At 34.7% G+C, this 14972-nt stretch overlaps 5 protein-coding genes across 5 annotated transcripts; 3 read left to right on the forward strand and 2 right to left on the reverse strand.

The window, feature by feature from the left end:
- Positions 1-620: 620 nt before the first annotated feature.
- AC631_04477 (protein kinase activating protein) lies at positions 621-2567 on the reverse strand (the record flags this gene model as incomplete). The annotated part of the gene is made up of 1 exon (XM_015613306.1): positions 621-2567. The coding sequence occupies one exon, from the start codon at positions 2565-2567 to the stop codon at positions 621-623; it is 1947 nt and encodes a 648-aa protein (XP_015465850.1).
- Positions 2568-4734: 2167 nt separating this feature from the next.
- Positions 4735-5196, forward strand: PGA26 (Pga26p; the record flags this gene model as incomplete). Its single annotated transcript, XM_015613307.1, has 1 exon — positions 4735-5196. The coding sequence occupies one exon, from the start codon at positions 4735-4737 to the stop codon at positions 5194-5196; it is 462 nt and encodes a 153-aa protein (XP_015465851.1).
- Positions 5197-5679: 483 nt separating this feature from the next.
- Positions 5680-11322, forward strand: AC631_04479 (uncharacterized protein; the record flags this gene model as incomplete). The annotated part of the gene is made up of 1 exon (XM_015613308.1): positions 5680-11322. One exon carries the CDS (start codon positions 5680-5682, stop codon positions 11320-11322), a length of 5643 nt encoding a protein of 1880 aa, XP_015465852.1.
- Positions 11323-11712: 390 nt separating this feature from the next.
- Positions 11713-12771, forward strand: AC631_04480 (uncharacterized protein; the record flags this gene model as incomplete). Its single annotated transcript, XM_015613309.1, has 1 exon — positions 11713-12771. The coding sequence occupies one exon, from the start codon at positions 11713-11715 to the stop codon at positions 12769-12771; it is 1059 nt and encodes a 352-aa protein (XP_015465853.1).
- A 156-nt stretch (positions 12772-12927) lies between these two features.
- On the reverse strand, positions 12928-13937 carry AC631_04481 (60S ribosomal uL30 domain-containing protein; the record flags this gene model as incomplete). The annotated part of the gene is made up of 2 exons (XM_015613310.1): positions 12928-13554; positions 13770-13937. The coding sequence occupies 2 exons, from the start codon at positions 13935-13937 to the stop codon at positions 12928-12930; spliced, it is 795 nt and encodes a 264-aa protein (XP_015465854.1).
- Between the last annotated feature and the right edge of the window lie 1035 nt (positions 13938-14972).

A 14972-nucleotide genomic window follows, 5' to 3' on the forward strand; every position in this document is an offset into this window, starting at 1 on the left:
CTTAATGTATAATAATAGTATACTGTACTAAAAAAAGAGAAGAAGAAGAACTTTTTCAAATCACTTCCTTATAAATTTTTCCAGACAGAACATCCGTAGCACGGTGTCGTGGACAAAAATTTTTTTTCAGCCGAACTGAAATTTCATTTACCCGGATAGGGCTATACCCCTATTTACTATTATGCTGGACCTGGCACTAGGTAGTTCGGTTAGAGACTATGCTATTAAGATCTTGGGAGGTGGTTGTAATGAGAGAAATAAGAAAGGGTGGAATTTCAGAGCACATTGGCTACTTAGGAGGGTTTTTAAAAAATTCTGTATGAACATTGAAGAGTATGGAGATGAATCTTGGAACAGGGAACTTTGAATGAAGTACGGAACCATTTTGCAGTCATTGTAGTTATAGCAGGGTATGTTCAAGAAGCCAAGAAGAAGAATTGGAGAGTTTGGTTGGTGTGGGGGATGTAGAGGAGATGAATAGGAGATATTGGGTCTGAATCCAGATGAAGCTATTGGCTGCATTTGCTCTCGTATGATGTTGCGTATATTGCATATTCGAGTGTGGATGCTGTGTGCTGCAATGGCACTATGTATGTGTATCTATATGTTGTTATGGCTGTTTATTTCAGGCCCGTCAATTTTCTGATGAGCTGCTCGTTATTTTTCAACGAGTCTGAATCCTGATAGCCTACCTGGGTGACATCTTCGTAGTCTATGTTTGTGACGTCGTTGTCGCTGTTTGCCTGTTCTGACGAGTTATCGTTGTCATTTAGCTTTTGCAACTTCTTTGAGATGGGTTCTGGCGAATCTCTGCCTGCCAAACGTCCATATTTTCTCTTTTGTTTCCCTTTTCTTGGGGAGGGCAACTTGACCTTGTCGTCCTTCTTGGGTGTCTCGAAGTGGTCATTGCTCAAGTTTTTGATGTAGTCGAGCAATGTCTTTGGTTTTGCTGTGTCATTAGGAGCAAACAAGCACCACAGAAGATCGCAAATATCTGGCAAGACAAGATTGTGAACAGTGGATGGAGTTGACCGCTCCAATATTTCCCATATGTATGCTATCGACACTATTGGAATCGACCATTTCTTTGCGGCATTGATCTTATTTTTTGACGAAATCAATGACACTGATGAGTTTCCAGATTGGTAAATAGGGCAATTTATGAAGTCAATTGCCTTGTATTGGTAAAGTTTGGGTGAATTTTTGAGTAAAGTAGACTTGAATAGATTAATGTTAATTATTAACAAATCACGCGAGGACGTCAATGCTGGACAAAACTCAAAGTTTAGCAAATTTATCAACTTCTCCAAATGAAGCAATTCAATCCCAGTAAAGCCGGTGATACAGACCTTGAATTTGTTGGTACATGGTTTCAAGCCTTTTAATGGCTGAACCCATCTGTCCATTACAACCTTGTTGTAGTATATTGATCTTTCTATGAACCATTCAGTTACGATCTTGATTTCACCATTATTTATACGGCTCTTTAAAGGGAGATTTTTCAACAAGGACGACGATTGAGATCCTATTTTCACTGGTAGCACAACATGCGTTATTGTCTGGTTTGAGGCTTCTTCGCTTATAGTCCCATTATGAGAAGTAATAATTTGATTCATTACTGTTGCCTCATGAGCAGTGAACCCCACCACAAAGAAATCAAAGCCCTCGAAAAGAGTAGATTTCTTTGCAGTATTCTTATTTGTTAATTCATTTATGTCAACATCCAACGCTTCATGATCTTCCTCTTCTTCCATCACCTCGTCCCAAGTGGTATCTTTTGCTGGTTTAGGACGCGTTTTGCTCGTATTATTCATAATTTCATTCCATATTTTGGGATCTTTCTTAAGAGACCTATTAATAGTCTCGGCTTTAGTATTCTTGTCCTCTATTAATTCGTCAACCATATCATTTTTTGTCTTATACTTAAACCATTCATCCCACACATTACATCCATTCAACCTTGAGTCTAATGCATAATCCCGAAAATACAATGCCGCTGATCTCAATACTGAGTCAAGTATCCATATAGGATGAACTACGGGGATTCCCCATTCCACGGCTTTAGTGTATCGTTTTCCAGTTTTCTCAGTAGTTATGATGCATGAGTTTGACATTGTTAAAGAATCTGTAGCTTTTCCCCCATTCTCAGATATCAACTGAATCAACTTCTCTGTATTAAACTCTACTCCCGAAAATTCATCTCTGAATGGCTTCTTCAATAAATGTGTAAACGATTCAACTCTTGACAAACATATACTTAGGTTATCAAAGATCGGTAATAAATAATTGTCAATATCAAGTAAGTGCTTGGTATCTTCACCATTGATCCAGTGGTCATAAATCTTCAATATTGCGTCTGGTTTTAAGAATTTGACATCAAATCTATTTTGAATACAGTAGATATATTTTTCAGTCTTTCTGTCGCCAACGATTAGATAATTCACATCGCTCATCAAATCGCTGTAATGTATACCACCAAGTGCCGTTAACTTTTGAGAAATATCCTCTCGTAGCTTAAGTGGGATAGCTGTACAGCAAAAGGTTAGCCCTTGGAAGGGTTTCGACATAGTTAGCTATAGTATTATGAATTAATTAAACATGTATTTATATGTAGGAGATTTAAGTAGATATTTCTCAAATCATCAACACTATTTTATATACAGAAACAAGCATTTCTGGACACTTTTCATCAATTACGTCGATTTAAAATACTATCATCCTCTAATTAAGGTCAATCGCTTTGAAACAACGTAATCACTTAGGTGGAAATAGAATGACTGTGTTTAATATGGTATTCTTGTATTTTCAAATACCATCTATCGATAAGCAATAATTTAAACGATTCTACAACTCTGCATAACAATGCTATTCGATTGTGATAAGGGCTACTACGATAAATATATAGTACATGTTTTACATATGAATTTGTTGCCAAACTGGGTTCTTAGTTGTCTTAAAAGGGATTTATTATCTTGTAGTGAGTTTTCTCAATTTGCTGCAAATTATCAAAAAATTTACCAAATTGTACAATCGAAATAGATTGGGCTTCATAACTGGATATGAATGAGTCTTGACTCAATCCTTTATTACAGTATATTACATTATAATTTCATAGGTGTGTAAGCTTATTAAAGAGATTCTTCTACCTAGTGTCGCTCTCAAGAATCGAAGTTCGTTAGAGTTTAACTGTCACTTCTAAGAAACTAGGACCCCTTAGTGTATATACTCTTCTACATCAATGAATATCACCCCACGTTCCTGAAGAACCAATAGTGCTGGTGCAGCATTCAGTTTGTACATTACGGAATCGGAAACGCCGAGGTCCCTGAGAGGCTCATTTCTAAGACCACATTATAATACGATCCTACAGCAATCCGCCTCTACTCATCAAATTTTGGAGTAAGGCACAGAGGGTGCAATTCTTGTTAATTCCATATATTGTTTTCAAGGGATGAGCATATTTCTCCGGTAAAAATTGCATGCTTTATCTATTGTCGCCATGTAGATTCTACTATTGGTTGCCATTTACTTCTCAGTATAAAAGGTACAATTGTTTTGTTTGCTGTTCCTATCGAGATTATTGTACTACAGACATTACAATAAACACATCCCACCCCTAATATATATTTTTTGTATTCTGCAGATTTGGCTTAAGCGTACCATAACATACTAAAATTATCAAATCGAAACTTACACCAAAACAGATATTAATATCTTGCCAAACAAAACTGCGCGATATAACCAGATACCCATTGCGCGCTATTATGCCGTGTTACACTAAAACTGTACTCCGTAAATTGTCTTCGGTCGCCTCAATGGGGTCTCATGGATCTCAAGGTGACGTACTTGCATCCAATAATAATCTTCTAAGTCAGCAGCATGGATTATATGACATCCTTGTGCTACATACGGGGGCAACTGCTTGCCCAATTGGTCATTTCCGGTTTTGCCAAGATACAGGAGATTTATTTATAGAAATCTCTATATATAGAAATTACTCGATTTTTACATTACGCTTCCCGATTAGGATGATTGTTGATTAGTATTCGACCAAAAAGGAGGCTTGTTCCTAAAAAGTTCATCTAGCGCATGTTGGTTTTATGTTTCTTGTGACAAACAATTCCGATATGCCAAGGGCTCAAATACCGAGAAATTTCAAAATTTTGATGAGGCTGCCCACTCCCTGGCGGCGTAATTGAGATACCGCATTACCGCAAAATTTAGGCTTGAGATCTGATTCCAGTAGTCTAAAGTTTGTTCGTATGCCCGTTGAAATCATAATAATTTCTTTCAAAAACCACCAAATAGGGGTAATTGAAGCTTGTAGATGTAATTCAACATTTTTTTGTTGCTGAAAACACAAGAAAAAAAGTGCTTCATCGGGTTTATGGTATAGTAGTTAATTTCATAGGGCATCTTATTGTATGGGGGATCCTAACGATGTATCGTAAGTACAATAGGCAGTTGATAGAGCATTACGTAATCGTTTGTTTTAGTATGCTGAAATTTACTAGATTTATTATGACTCTCGTTTTTTCGTGCTAAGCATGGCCCGAATTACCCAATATCGTAATTCGACATCCGAAAAAAAAACAAGACAGGCATACAAAATTTTCGAGGAATTGATGAGGGAAAAAAGTATATAAACGGGGGCAAATTCCACTGAACCACATATTTTGAAAATTCTTCTTTATACTATATTCCACATATTTTATTCATTCGCTCATATATAAAATGCAATACTCCACTGTTTTCGCTTCTGCTTTATTAGTCGGTTCCGCCGTTGCTGGTTACTCTAACGGTACCACCGTCACCACTGACGTCACCGTTACTGACTACACCACCTACTGTCCATACTCCACTGTCGTTACCGTTACCAAGTGTGACCAAGACAAGTGCCACCCAACCGCTATCACCGTTACTGAAGCCACCACTTTAACTGTTACCGGTGAATGTGTTGTCCCAACCACCTACACCACTGAAGTCTCCACCAAGACCGAAACCGTCTGTGACACCTGTGAACACCCAACCACCGCCGCTGCTGAATCTACCACTGCTGCTCAATCCACCGTTGCTGCTGAATCTACTTCCCCAGCTTCTTCTGCCGCTGCTGTCACCTCTTTCGAAGGTGCTGCTGCCAGAAACGTTGCCGGTGCTTTCGCTGGTGTCGCTGCTGTTGCCGCTGCTTTATTATAAGTGTGATAGACTCTTTTGTTTATTGATTGCTTTTACTAAAGTGTTTTAAAATTTCTTAAATACAATGTTCGTTCTAATCGTTTCGATTTAATTTCTTGGTTTTATATTTGTGTTCGGTAATTTTTAATTTTTAATTCACATATTCCCTTAAGAATCAAGATTGTAGAGTAAGTATTTCGAAGTCATCATAGGCTTAACGTTTGTAGAATTACACCGTATTGTTAGGTTTTCAAAGAAGTATAAGGTATTATTTTCGATTTGAAATATGGTTAATGAAGCCAACTATTCATACACTCTTTGAATCTAAGTTTGTTCAATAGTAGCCATTGACGATCTAAGATCGCCTGTTTGGATCTATATAGTTTAAGCATCATGGTGAAAATCGTGCGACATTTTTATAACTATCGTTTTCATGTCGCAGTATAATTGAATCACATATTGCATATTGAATACAAGTCTTGTAAGCCTACTAAAGCGAATGAAATGACAGATGAAGAACAGAATAGATTCCCAAAGACTTCAAGGTTTGCAAATAATTCTGATCTACCAGATTTGCGGTTCTATAACCATGTGAAAGACAATAAGCAAGTTTTGGTAAATAATCAATTGAATAATATAAATTACAATCCGTTTAATTCTCCTCAACAGAAGACCAAAGCTAATTTTCCTATTGACTTCTTTCATTTACAGAATAAGATCACTCTCTCAGATATTCCATTGACAGACTCCATTCCCATTTTTCAACTCAATGATGCTCAGTTTCAAGATCCTATAAAATTTATTGACAGCGTCCATGAAATGGGAGCGAAATATGGCGCTATTAAACTTGTTATACCAGAGAATACCGAAAACTCATTCAAATCAAATTTTCAAATTAACTCAGACTTATTCTGGTTTCAAACAAACAAGTTATTGAATAATTCGTCGAATAACGAATTAGAAAATAGATTGAAATTTCATCAAGAATTAATAGAATTTCATTTGAAGCATAAAAAGGAAGATAATTCAGCAGGAGCTCTGAAAACAGGAGCCTCAACAACGGAAGTACCAACAGCAGAAGTACCAAGAGCAGAAGTTCCAGCAGCAGAAGTTCCAACAGCAGAAGTACCAGCAACAGAAGTACCAGCAAAAGAAGTACCAGCAACAGAAGCGCCGCTTGATAATGTGGAACCTGCGAAAGAATTGCTAGGACCTCCAACTCCTCATATCTTACGTACAGACACACCTGATTCAAATCCGAATACTAAGGATTCCACACCTACTCCTCTCAACGAATCCAAAAAACCTAAGCCGAATCTACCTTCCTTCTTAAATAAATTGCCTATGATTGACAAAAGACCGTTGGATTTGTACAAACTATTCAGATCCGTGTTAATTAGAGGGGGCTTTATTGAAGTTGTAAATAAAAAATTATGGGCGCAAATAGGCAGAGAGTTAGGTTACAAAGGAAAAATTATGACGAGTCTAAGTAGCTCTTTGAAGTCTTCATATTTAAAGATTTTATATCCTTTTGAAATGGCTTTGAATAATAGAAAGTATGAATTAGTTGGGATCGTCGCTCCAACAGAAGAATCAGCTACGGCAGTAAATAACGTGAGGATAGAGAATTCTGATCACCTGAAGAGTGATATTTCGAAATTGGATGATGATGTTCCTTTAATAATTGGCTCTTCTAAAGACTTCAAAAGATCGATTAAATTGAAATCAGCAAAAGGGTTTTTACTTAATTCCCCCCATCTCATAGACGTCAAACAGCCCAATACATTTATAAGCAAAGGAATCGGCGAAGGAGAAATTGATACTACTAAGAAACGTAAGAAAAATTCAGGTGAATCAGCTACTACACCAATAACTCCTGCTTCTCAAATAAACCACGGTCTAAAATCCATTATAAATAATCACTCCGTATATCAAGATGATTCTCGATTGGCTTTAAACGGAAAATCTGCATCTATCTATAACCTTAGACAATTTATGGAGAAGGATTTGAAATTTCAGGAGTACATAATTCAGCAAAACAAAAGCTATTTTAATAAGGTCAATGTGAATTCGAACGATAAATTTTTTTACCAATTCAATGATCAAAATATTTCTGTGATGGAGAGAAATATAATAAATTTAGATAAATTCGAGAAATTGTATTGGTCTTTTACAATGAATAGGAAATTCAAGGAGAATGGTAATAATAGTGATAATAAAGACAGTGATATATGGAATGATGGCCTAGAGCTTGAAAATGGTACTAACTTACCTTCATTTATTAACGGCTCTGGTTTTGCTAGAATTGGGGATGATCTTATTAACCACAAGAATCATTTGACTAGTGTGAATGTTAATAACGTCAATTCTACGAATAATATAAATGGTTCTAATACCGCGAATAATTCTGCTTCAAAGCATAGTACTCCTACAAATAATATTGAAACTAATACGTATAATTCACCCGACTATATTAATAACTTGATAAAGACATCATTAAATCCTTGGAACTTACATAATTTACCAATTTTACCAAATTCATTGTTAGGTGGCTTATCAGAAAGTGATTTGAATAACCAAGACCTTATCAATCCAACCTTAAGTATTGGCATGACATTTAGTACTGAAAACTGGAAATGTGAAGATCATTTTACACAGCTCTGTAATTACCAATTTTTTGGAAGTTATAAAAAATGGTATTTTATACCTGAGCTGGACTTTGAGAAGTTTGAACAATTAGTCAAAGAAGTCAACAATGAGAATAAGGAAAGAGTTAATATAAATAACGATGACTGGAATATAGAGGAATTATTGAAATACTTCAATCACGGTGAAGATACGACAAATATAGAATATGAATCATTATTAAATTCGTTAGAAAACATGATAAATCCCTCGCCAGATTATAATAATTCAAGAATGCAACATACCAATCCTTTGTTTCAAAAGATCATAGATTACAGAAATCAAAGAAGAGAAAAACTAAATTACAATCAAGAATTTATGATAACCCCCGCGTTGTTAGAACAGAGAGGAATACGTTTTACCACGACAATTCAAAAGCCTGGTGAATTTATCATTAAATTTCCCAAGACTTATTCTTCCACTATATCATTTGGCTTAAATTTGAGCGAGGAGGTCAATTTTGCTACTAAAAATTGGCTAAATTATGCACTTGAAGGTGAAAAATGGCTAAATAAGCAATCAATATTGCCAAATTTCCTGATATTCAAACTATTAATAAACCTAGCCCAGTTATATGAGTCCGGAAATAATAATGTCTTTTTTAACTCCGATATATACGAGCAAAGTTTACATATGTACAGTTCGTTGTACAAACAAGAATTGAAGTTGCGGGATAGAGTACGAAAAAAGTTTACCCATATAAGAGAACTTGTTATTGATGACAAAACATTCGGTGATATAGACTCTACCGCCGATGATGACTTGGCGAGCACTTTCCCTTCAAAAATTGTTTTGACAGATGTGAAATTAAAGCAGACATTTATTCTTTCGTTGCCTAGATTCTTAGAATACGTTGAGTTGAGTGAGCTTGAAAATGACTATGATATTAAAAGTGTCCCAAAATTGATAGGGAATCCTCATTTGAAGATTGAATTGCATTTGTTTTACTCAGATGATAAGTTGAAATCATTTTACAGAATACTCAACACCTATTCTATTGACTATGATGAATGGATGCAAAATTACGAAAGATTAATGAATGAAAATTCAGAACTTTCCTTGAGAGTGTACAAAAGTTTACTTATTGATGGTGAAAAGATCTATTTAGCCTTATCTTCCTCAAATTTTTTTCATGTATTCAATAAGCCGAATAATGAACCGGAGGATTATGAAACGATTAAGTTAAATACTTTCAAAAATTATATTGAAAATCTAAGGTCATTTATGAACGATGCGAATGACTTTATTGAAGAATGTCAGAGTATTTTATCCATAAAACACCAACAACGTATTAGAAATGGTAATGCTAATAATGATTTTCAAAGACCTAATGGTGATGTTCTTGCAAGGTTAATAAAATTATTTGATAAAATTCCAACTCTAAATTTCTCATGCTCTGAGACTGAACAAATTTTAGAGTTTAAGGTTGAAATCGAGAATTTTGATAGAGCTTGTCGTCTTCTTATTTCGAAACCCAAACAAAGCAACTCATTACAGGAATTCAATGACTTGATCAACCTTGGACAATCATTTGGAATTGAACTACCCGCTTTAACTTTTTTGATTAGATTAAGAGATAGGTTGCAATGGGTAGATACATACGATAAGATTCTTAAAGGAGGTGATCCTTATAGTGATAAAAAGGAGATTTTTTCATTGCAAGATTTAAAAAATTTCAGGGACGTAGGAATTAATCTACTCGGAAGAAGAGACATTGAAAAGATCAAATTAATTGATTATATTATAAATAAAAGTGAAGAAATGAACGGTAGGTTGATTGAGTTCTTAAGTTTTGATTATGTGGAATCGGTCTCGTTCGAGACATTGGATAGAATACTTACTGAACTTGAGAATAAATCTAAAGCTCAAGGGGAAGACCGGATATTTGTTTATCTCGATAATTACGAAAAGCTTATAAGCTTGAAACAGAATAGTCAACTTGTGGAACAATTTATAGATTTCAAAGATACTTTAGCATCCAATGGTAAGTTTACTATACAAGAAATAAAACAATTACAAACATCTATCATTGAATCTGGATTGAAATTTCAAATGGGGCTACTCGATAGTCATTTATCAAATGCAGAAGATTGGGTTTCAAAAGTTTGGAAGATTTTCAAGGACATAAAGATTATAACTGTACTTAATAGAGAAGTTAACTCTACAGATGGTATAAATCCTAAACTCAACATCAACGATTCCTTAATGGAGAAGATAGAACAGGTTATTAATAAAAATGAGTTTAGTTTATCATTAAAGTCAGACTCTTATTCAAAGTCATCATCTCATATTCATTATAAAGAAGAAAGTGACCCATTAGAGAATTCAGATCAGCAACAGATATATTGCTCATGCCGTGAATTTGAATTTGGAACAATGATAGAATGCGATAAATGTAAGGAATGGTATCATACTCAGTGTGTCAATGAGCCTGCGTTGGAGTCTGACAATAATAATGATGATAACTACTCCTGTCCAATTTGTAAATTGATTGACTCCGGTATCTTTACTGATCACTTTTTGACAAAACAAGTAACGTACAGACAACTTCTTGCATTAGTAGTAGAAGGAAAACAACTAAATGTGTTTCCAATCAACGAGTTAACTAAATTGGAACAACTATCCAATTTCGTCACAGATTACTTTAAAGATTTGAACCTTGAAATCGATAAGGTAAAGCAAAGTGACGAACAGCTTGCAAACAAAATCGATTATTTAAGATTCTTCTTGAGAAAGGTTTATGGTGCTGGTATTCTAATTGAAGAACTGCTCACCGACTTATTGAGTACCATTAGGAAGTATGAATATGATTTGTCGATCTTAAATCCGATTTCGACACCTGTTGGCCATGAACCTAATAATCAAGTCCCATTGGATAAAGCTTTAGATTCTACAAAAGTAGTAGGGCCTGGAAATCCAACACATTTGCTGAACAACGATCAACCTTACATGCCAGATACGAGTTTGCATGAATCATTTCCAAATATAAAGTCAGAAATAACTTCTTCTGCGAATATATTGAGTACTCATCCTAACTTCAACCAAGGAAACGAATCCCAAAACCCAAAATTTAAAACAATAGATGTTGATATAAATGCTTCCATTGGACTCAAAGATGACCTGGAATTATCAGCAACTGAAAAAAATACGAATGTTACAACGTTAAATAGTAAACCTTCAAACGCACAAAATACGGAGAGAACTGCAGATTTTGTCATGGATAAAGATAATAACCTAGAACCTGCAAATCAGATTATTTCAGAAGAAAGCGAACCGAAATACCCTCTACCTATGAATGCAGAGCCAGAAGAGCTAATTCCGTTTCTAGCTACTCAGATAGAACCAAAATCAAATGAAAGTAATATTGGTACGCCTGTCATTAAAGAGAATGATACGCAAAGTATAACAGCAGAAGGCATAATCAATGAACTTGCAAATCTGAACATAGATAATCAAGAGTAAAACATATATAATGAAATAGCTACAGATAGCTTGTCTAGCAACACGCGATTTTATCAATAAAATTTTATATAGTAAAATGTAAACAAGACACTGAGCGTCTCTTTAGAATCACTCTTATTAAAAATGAATAGGTCTATTGCTCAACCTATAGATAAATTGATAGATATATGCTGGTCAAAGACAATTGAAACGAGTATACCAAAAGATTTTATATATATATCACAGGCGTTTGGTCTAATAAGCCTATTGCAAGATTTAGTCTGCAGCAAAGAATTACTTACCACAAATGAAAAACAGTTACTACATAAGATGTCGTCCGACAAACCCCTGTTAAAACTATTCAAACATGAGTTGGTACCATTTATATTACGGTTGGTTAAATTTACTGATATGGAAAAATTTCTTGTGGAGAGAGGAGGAATAAGTCCATATGAGATTAGTAAAGCTGTGAACCGAAACAGCAAACCTTTCAGAAAGCCATTATCACCATATACTATGAAACTTAATAATGGAAAATCTCCAGCCAGACCTATATCAACATCTACACCAATGACATACAATCTAAGACCCGAATCAAAGCAAACCATATCACCTCCACAATCACCTGTAATGATGAGACCTAGGCCAGTTGACAGAAAGGAAATAAATGGACTCAGATCAAGCGTTTTCATGAAGGAACAACAGATAAATGATAGGGAGAACCAATATTCCACAGTTGCTGACGAGAACAACCAACTCTCATCGACTAACAGAATGCAACAACGAAAAATACAAACCCTAGAGATTGATATAAATAATTTAAAAAAATACGTTGAAACATTAGAATATCAGTTAGAAAGACAGAGCATTAACAATCCTAACACATTTAAAGATAGAAACATAATGAAAGAGCTCGTGAATAAAAACTCTGAAAACGAAAAGATTATTCTGCATTTAGAGAGCTTATGCGAGAAGCATCAAAAGGATTTGACGAAATACAAGACTAATGACCATAAATATGAACCCATCATTCAGAAACTAGTGGCGGAAATGAATAAGCAAGACGAATTAGTAGAAAAATTGAAATTGAAATTAAAACTAAATGAAAGCCCTTCTGATAATTGGGAATTGAAGACCTTTTTAAAAAAGTTGCCGTTTATCAAACAATATTATCTATATTGTAAATATCAGCAAGACCAGAAGAACTTTGGAATATTATTCATCAACATAGCTACATTATGCTTGACTTCAGTTATTTTGATTAATATCCTAAAGTTTGTTTTCTTCATTATCATTTATTTGTTTGATATGAATAGATCAACAAGTGCAAATAATTTACAGGAGTATGTCTACGACGATTATGGGCTTAACAATTGGTTTAGTTCCAATGAAGCAACATTTGTATGGTGGAAAGAGATAGAATGGCTAGAGCATGCGATTTATAGTTTAAGCGATTGGATAGGTAGTTAAAAACAAAATATGTCCATACATTTAATGAAAATTAATAATTATACACAGAATTATTTTGAAAGATACATTTTATAATTTATTATGAGTATACAAAATAATAAACAAGAAAATTCCATCTTTCAGTAACAGAAATAAATTAATCCAAGCTAATCAAATTTAGTTCATTTGCTTAACTAAGGCGTTAATGAATTCTTCTCTGTTACCGGTGTCACCACCTTGGATAAAGTGGAAGAATTTTCTAGCTCTGAAACCACCGTTTGGATTAGATAACTTGAATGGCCATAAGAAGTTGTTAGCTTGCTTGAAGTTTGGACCAACAGTGTAGATTTCGTGAATCAAATCTTCAATAGATAAGATACCGTATTTACCTAAGTTAGCTTCAATGATAGCGTTGTCAGATAAAGCGATTCTTTGCTTGTTGATCTTACCGTGACCTCTCTTGTAGACTAAGTGTCTGATGGTAGATAAGTTTGGGTAACCGTAAGCAATGTATGGTTCAGCTAATTTCAATAATTCAGAAGTGGCCTTGGTTAATCTGACGAAAACACCAGCGTTAATTTGGGTCAATCTTAATAATTGTAAAACCTTTCTTGGCTTTGGAGCAATCTTGTTAATACCCTTGATTCTGACAACGAAAACTAATTTTGGTTGAGCATCAACGTAGTAAGAACCAGCAGCCTTAGCATCACGCTTAGCCTTGATGACAGCACGTTCAGCTTCGGTGTATTCCTTTTGGTAAGAAGCAGCTCTGTCGAAGATAATCTTACGCTTTTCTTGGTTGGCCTAATTAATTGTTAGTAATTGTTATTCCAATAAACTTTGAATTGTCATAAGTAAAAGTTATTAAATATTTTCTCAGTCCCGAAAGATGGTTAATTGATCGACAACATCGCCGTAGCTAGTCAAATTCGAATGGTTGATTTCATCTTCAAAAATAATTAAGATGTTTTATGAGACACAAGACATGAAAACATCAAGTGACAAGTATTTATACATACAGCTTTACGAGCAACCTTGGCGGCAGCACGTTCTTCGGCGGTCTTTTGTTGAGCCTTAGATTTCTTGACTAAAGTTTCTGGTTTTAAAGTGCTAATAAAAGTTAGTAAAGTGTTCTTGTTGTCGCTCTCGCGAACGTACACCAAGTGGGTCGAATAACCCCGTTGCATTTCCTCTTAGAACTAATAAGTAGAGTTGGCAAATGCTATATGCGCCGGAAAAGCCCATATAGAAACAGAACTGAACAGCCACATTCATTCTGCTTCACATTTGTCCACACTCAGAATTAACTCAGAGGAAAGCAGATATATCAGGCATTGGCAATGGAGTTTTGGAATATATTCAATTCAGCTGCAAGATAATCTAACTTTCCCTTGGCATCTTTTTGATCAAAGTCAATGTATCCAAGAATGACAATGACAATACCCCATACATAGTATGAGATCTCTTGTTGCTTTCCATTAAACTTCTGTCTCATAGAATAGCAACTTCGATCGAAGTAAATTACAAGACCATAATACTGGTGAAAAATTTTTTCAATCTCATCTCAAGAATAATATTCATTAATAAATCTAGTCAAGAACGAATAGACATATTACTGAAAACATCTGGAGACAAAATCATAAATATCAAAAACCTAGTATATTATGATGCCGGTATTAAACTTCATACCTTTGTCGAAACAAAGAATTGAATCATTTTCCATCCATCCCAGACCAGATACATCGTTTGGTTTACGATGGTATTCAGCACTCGGGTATGTTTGAATTAGATATTACATACGAAGCCATCTTGTTGATCTAGTTAGTTGGTAATGAAAAAAATTATAATTTTCAAAGAAGAACATTTCTTAATTAGTACCGAATAGTGAGACTGAGCTCGCTAGGTGAGAGTGAAAAATTTTTGAAAAATTTTTAAACGAACGAGAATTTATCACCCGGATACAAATAGGGCTACACCCTTGGTGATTGGATGCATTATTGATGTACGGCTACATCAGACAATAGAGAATAGAGAGGCTAGATAATGTTTAAGTCGATTATATAGGTGAACAAAGTTGTTTAAAGATCTGAGATTTAATGATATGTGTTGGAGAAAATACTGTTTCCAGTAGAATCATGGTCTACTGCTTACAAGACATAATAAGATTAACGAACTGATATTGATAACAAACCTAACATTTAAACAGTATAAGTCTTTTAGCC

Source organism: Debaryomyces fabryi (assembly GCF_001447935.2).
Source record: "Debaryomyces fabryi strain CBS 789 chromosome Unknown contig00122, whole genome shotgun sequence".
In the NCBI taxonomy this organism is placed as follows: domain Eukaryota; kingdom Fungi; phylum Ascomycota; class Pichiomycetes; order Serinales; family Debaryomycetaceae; genus Debaryomyces; species Debaryomyces fabryi.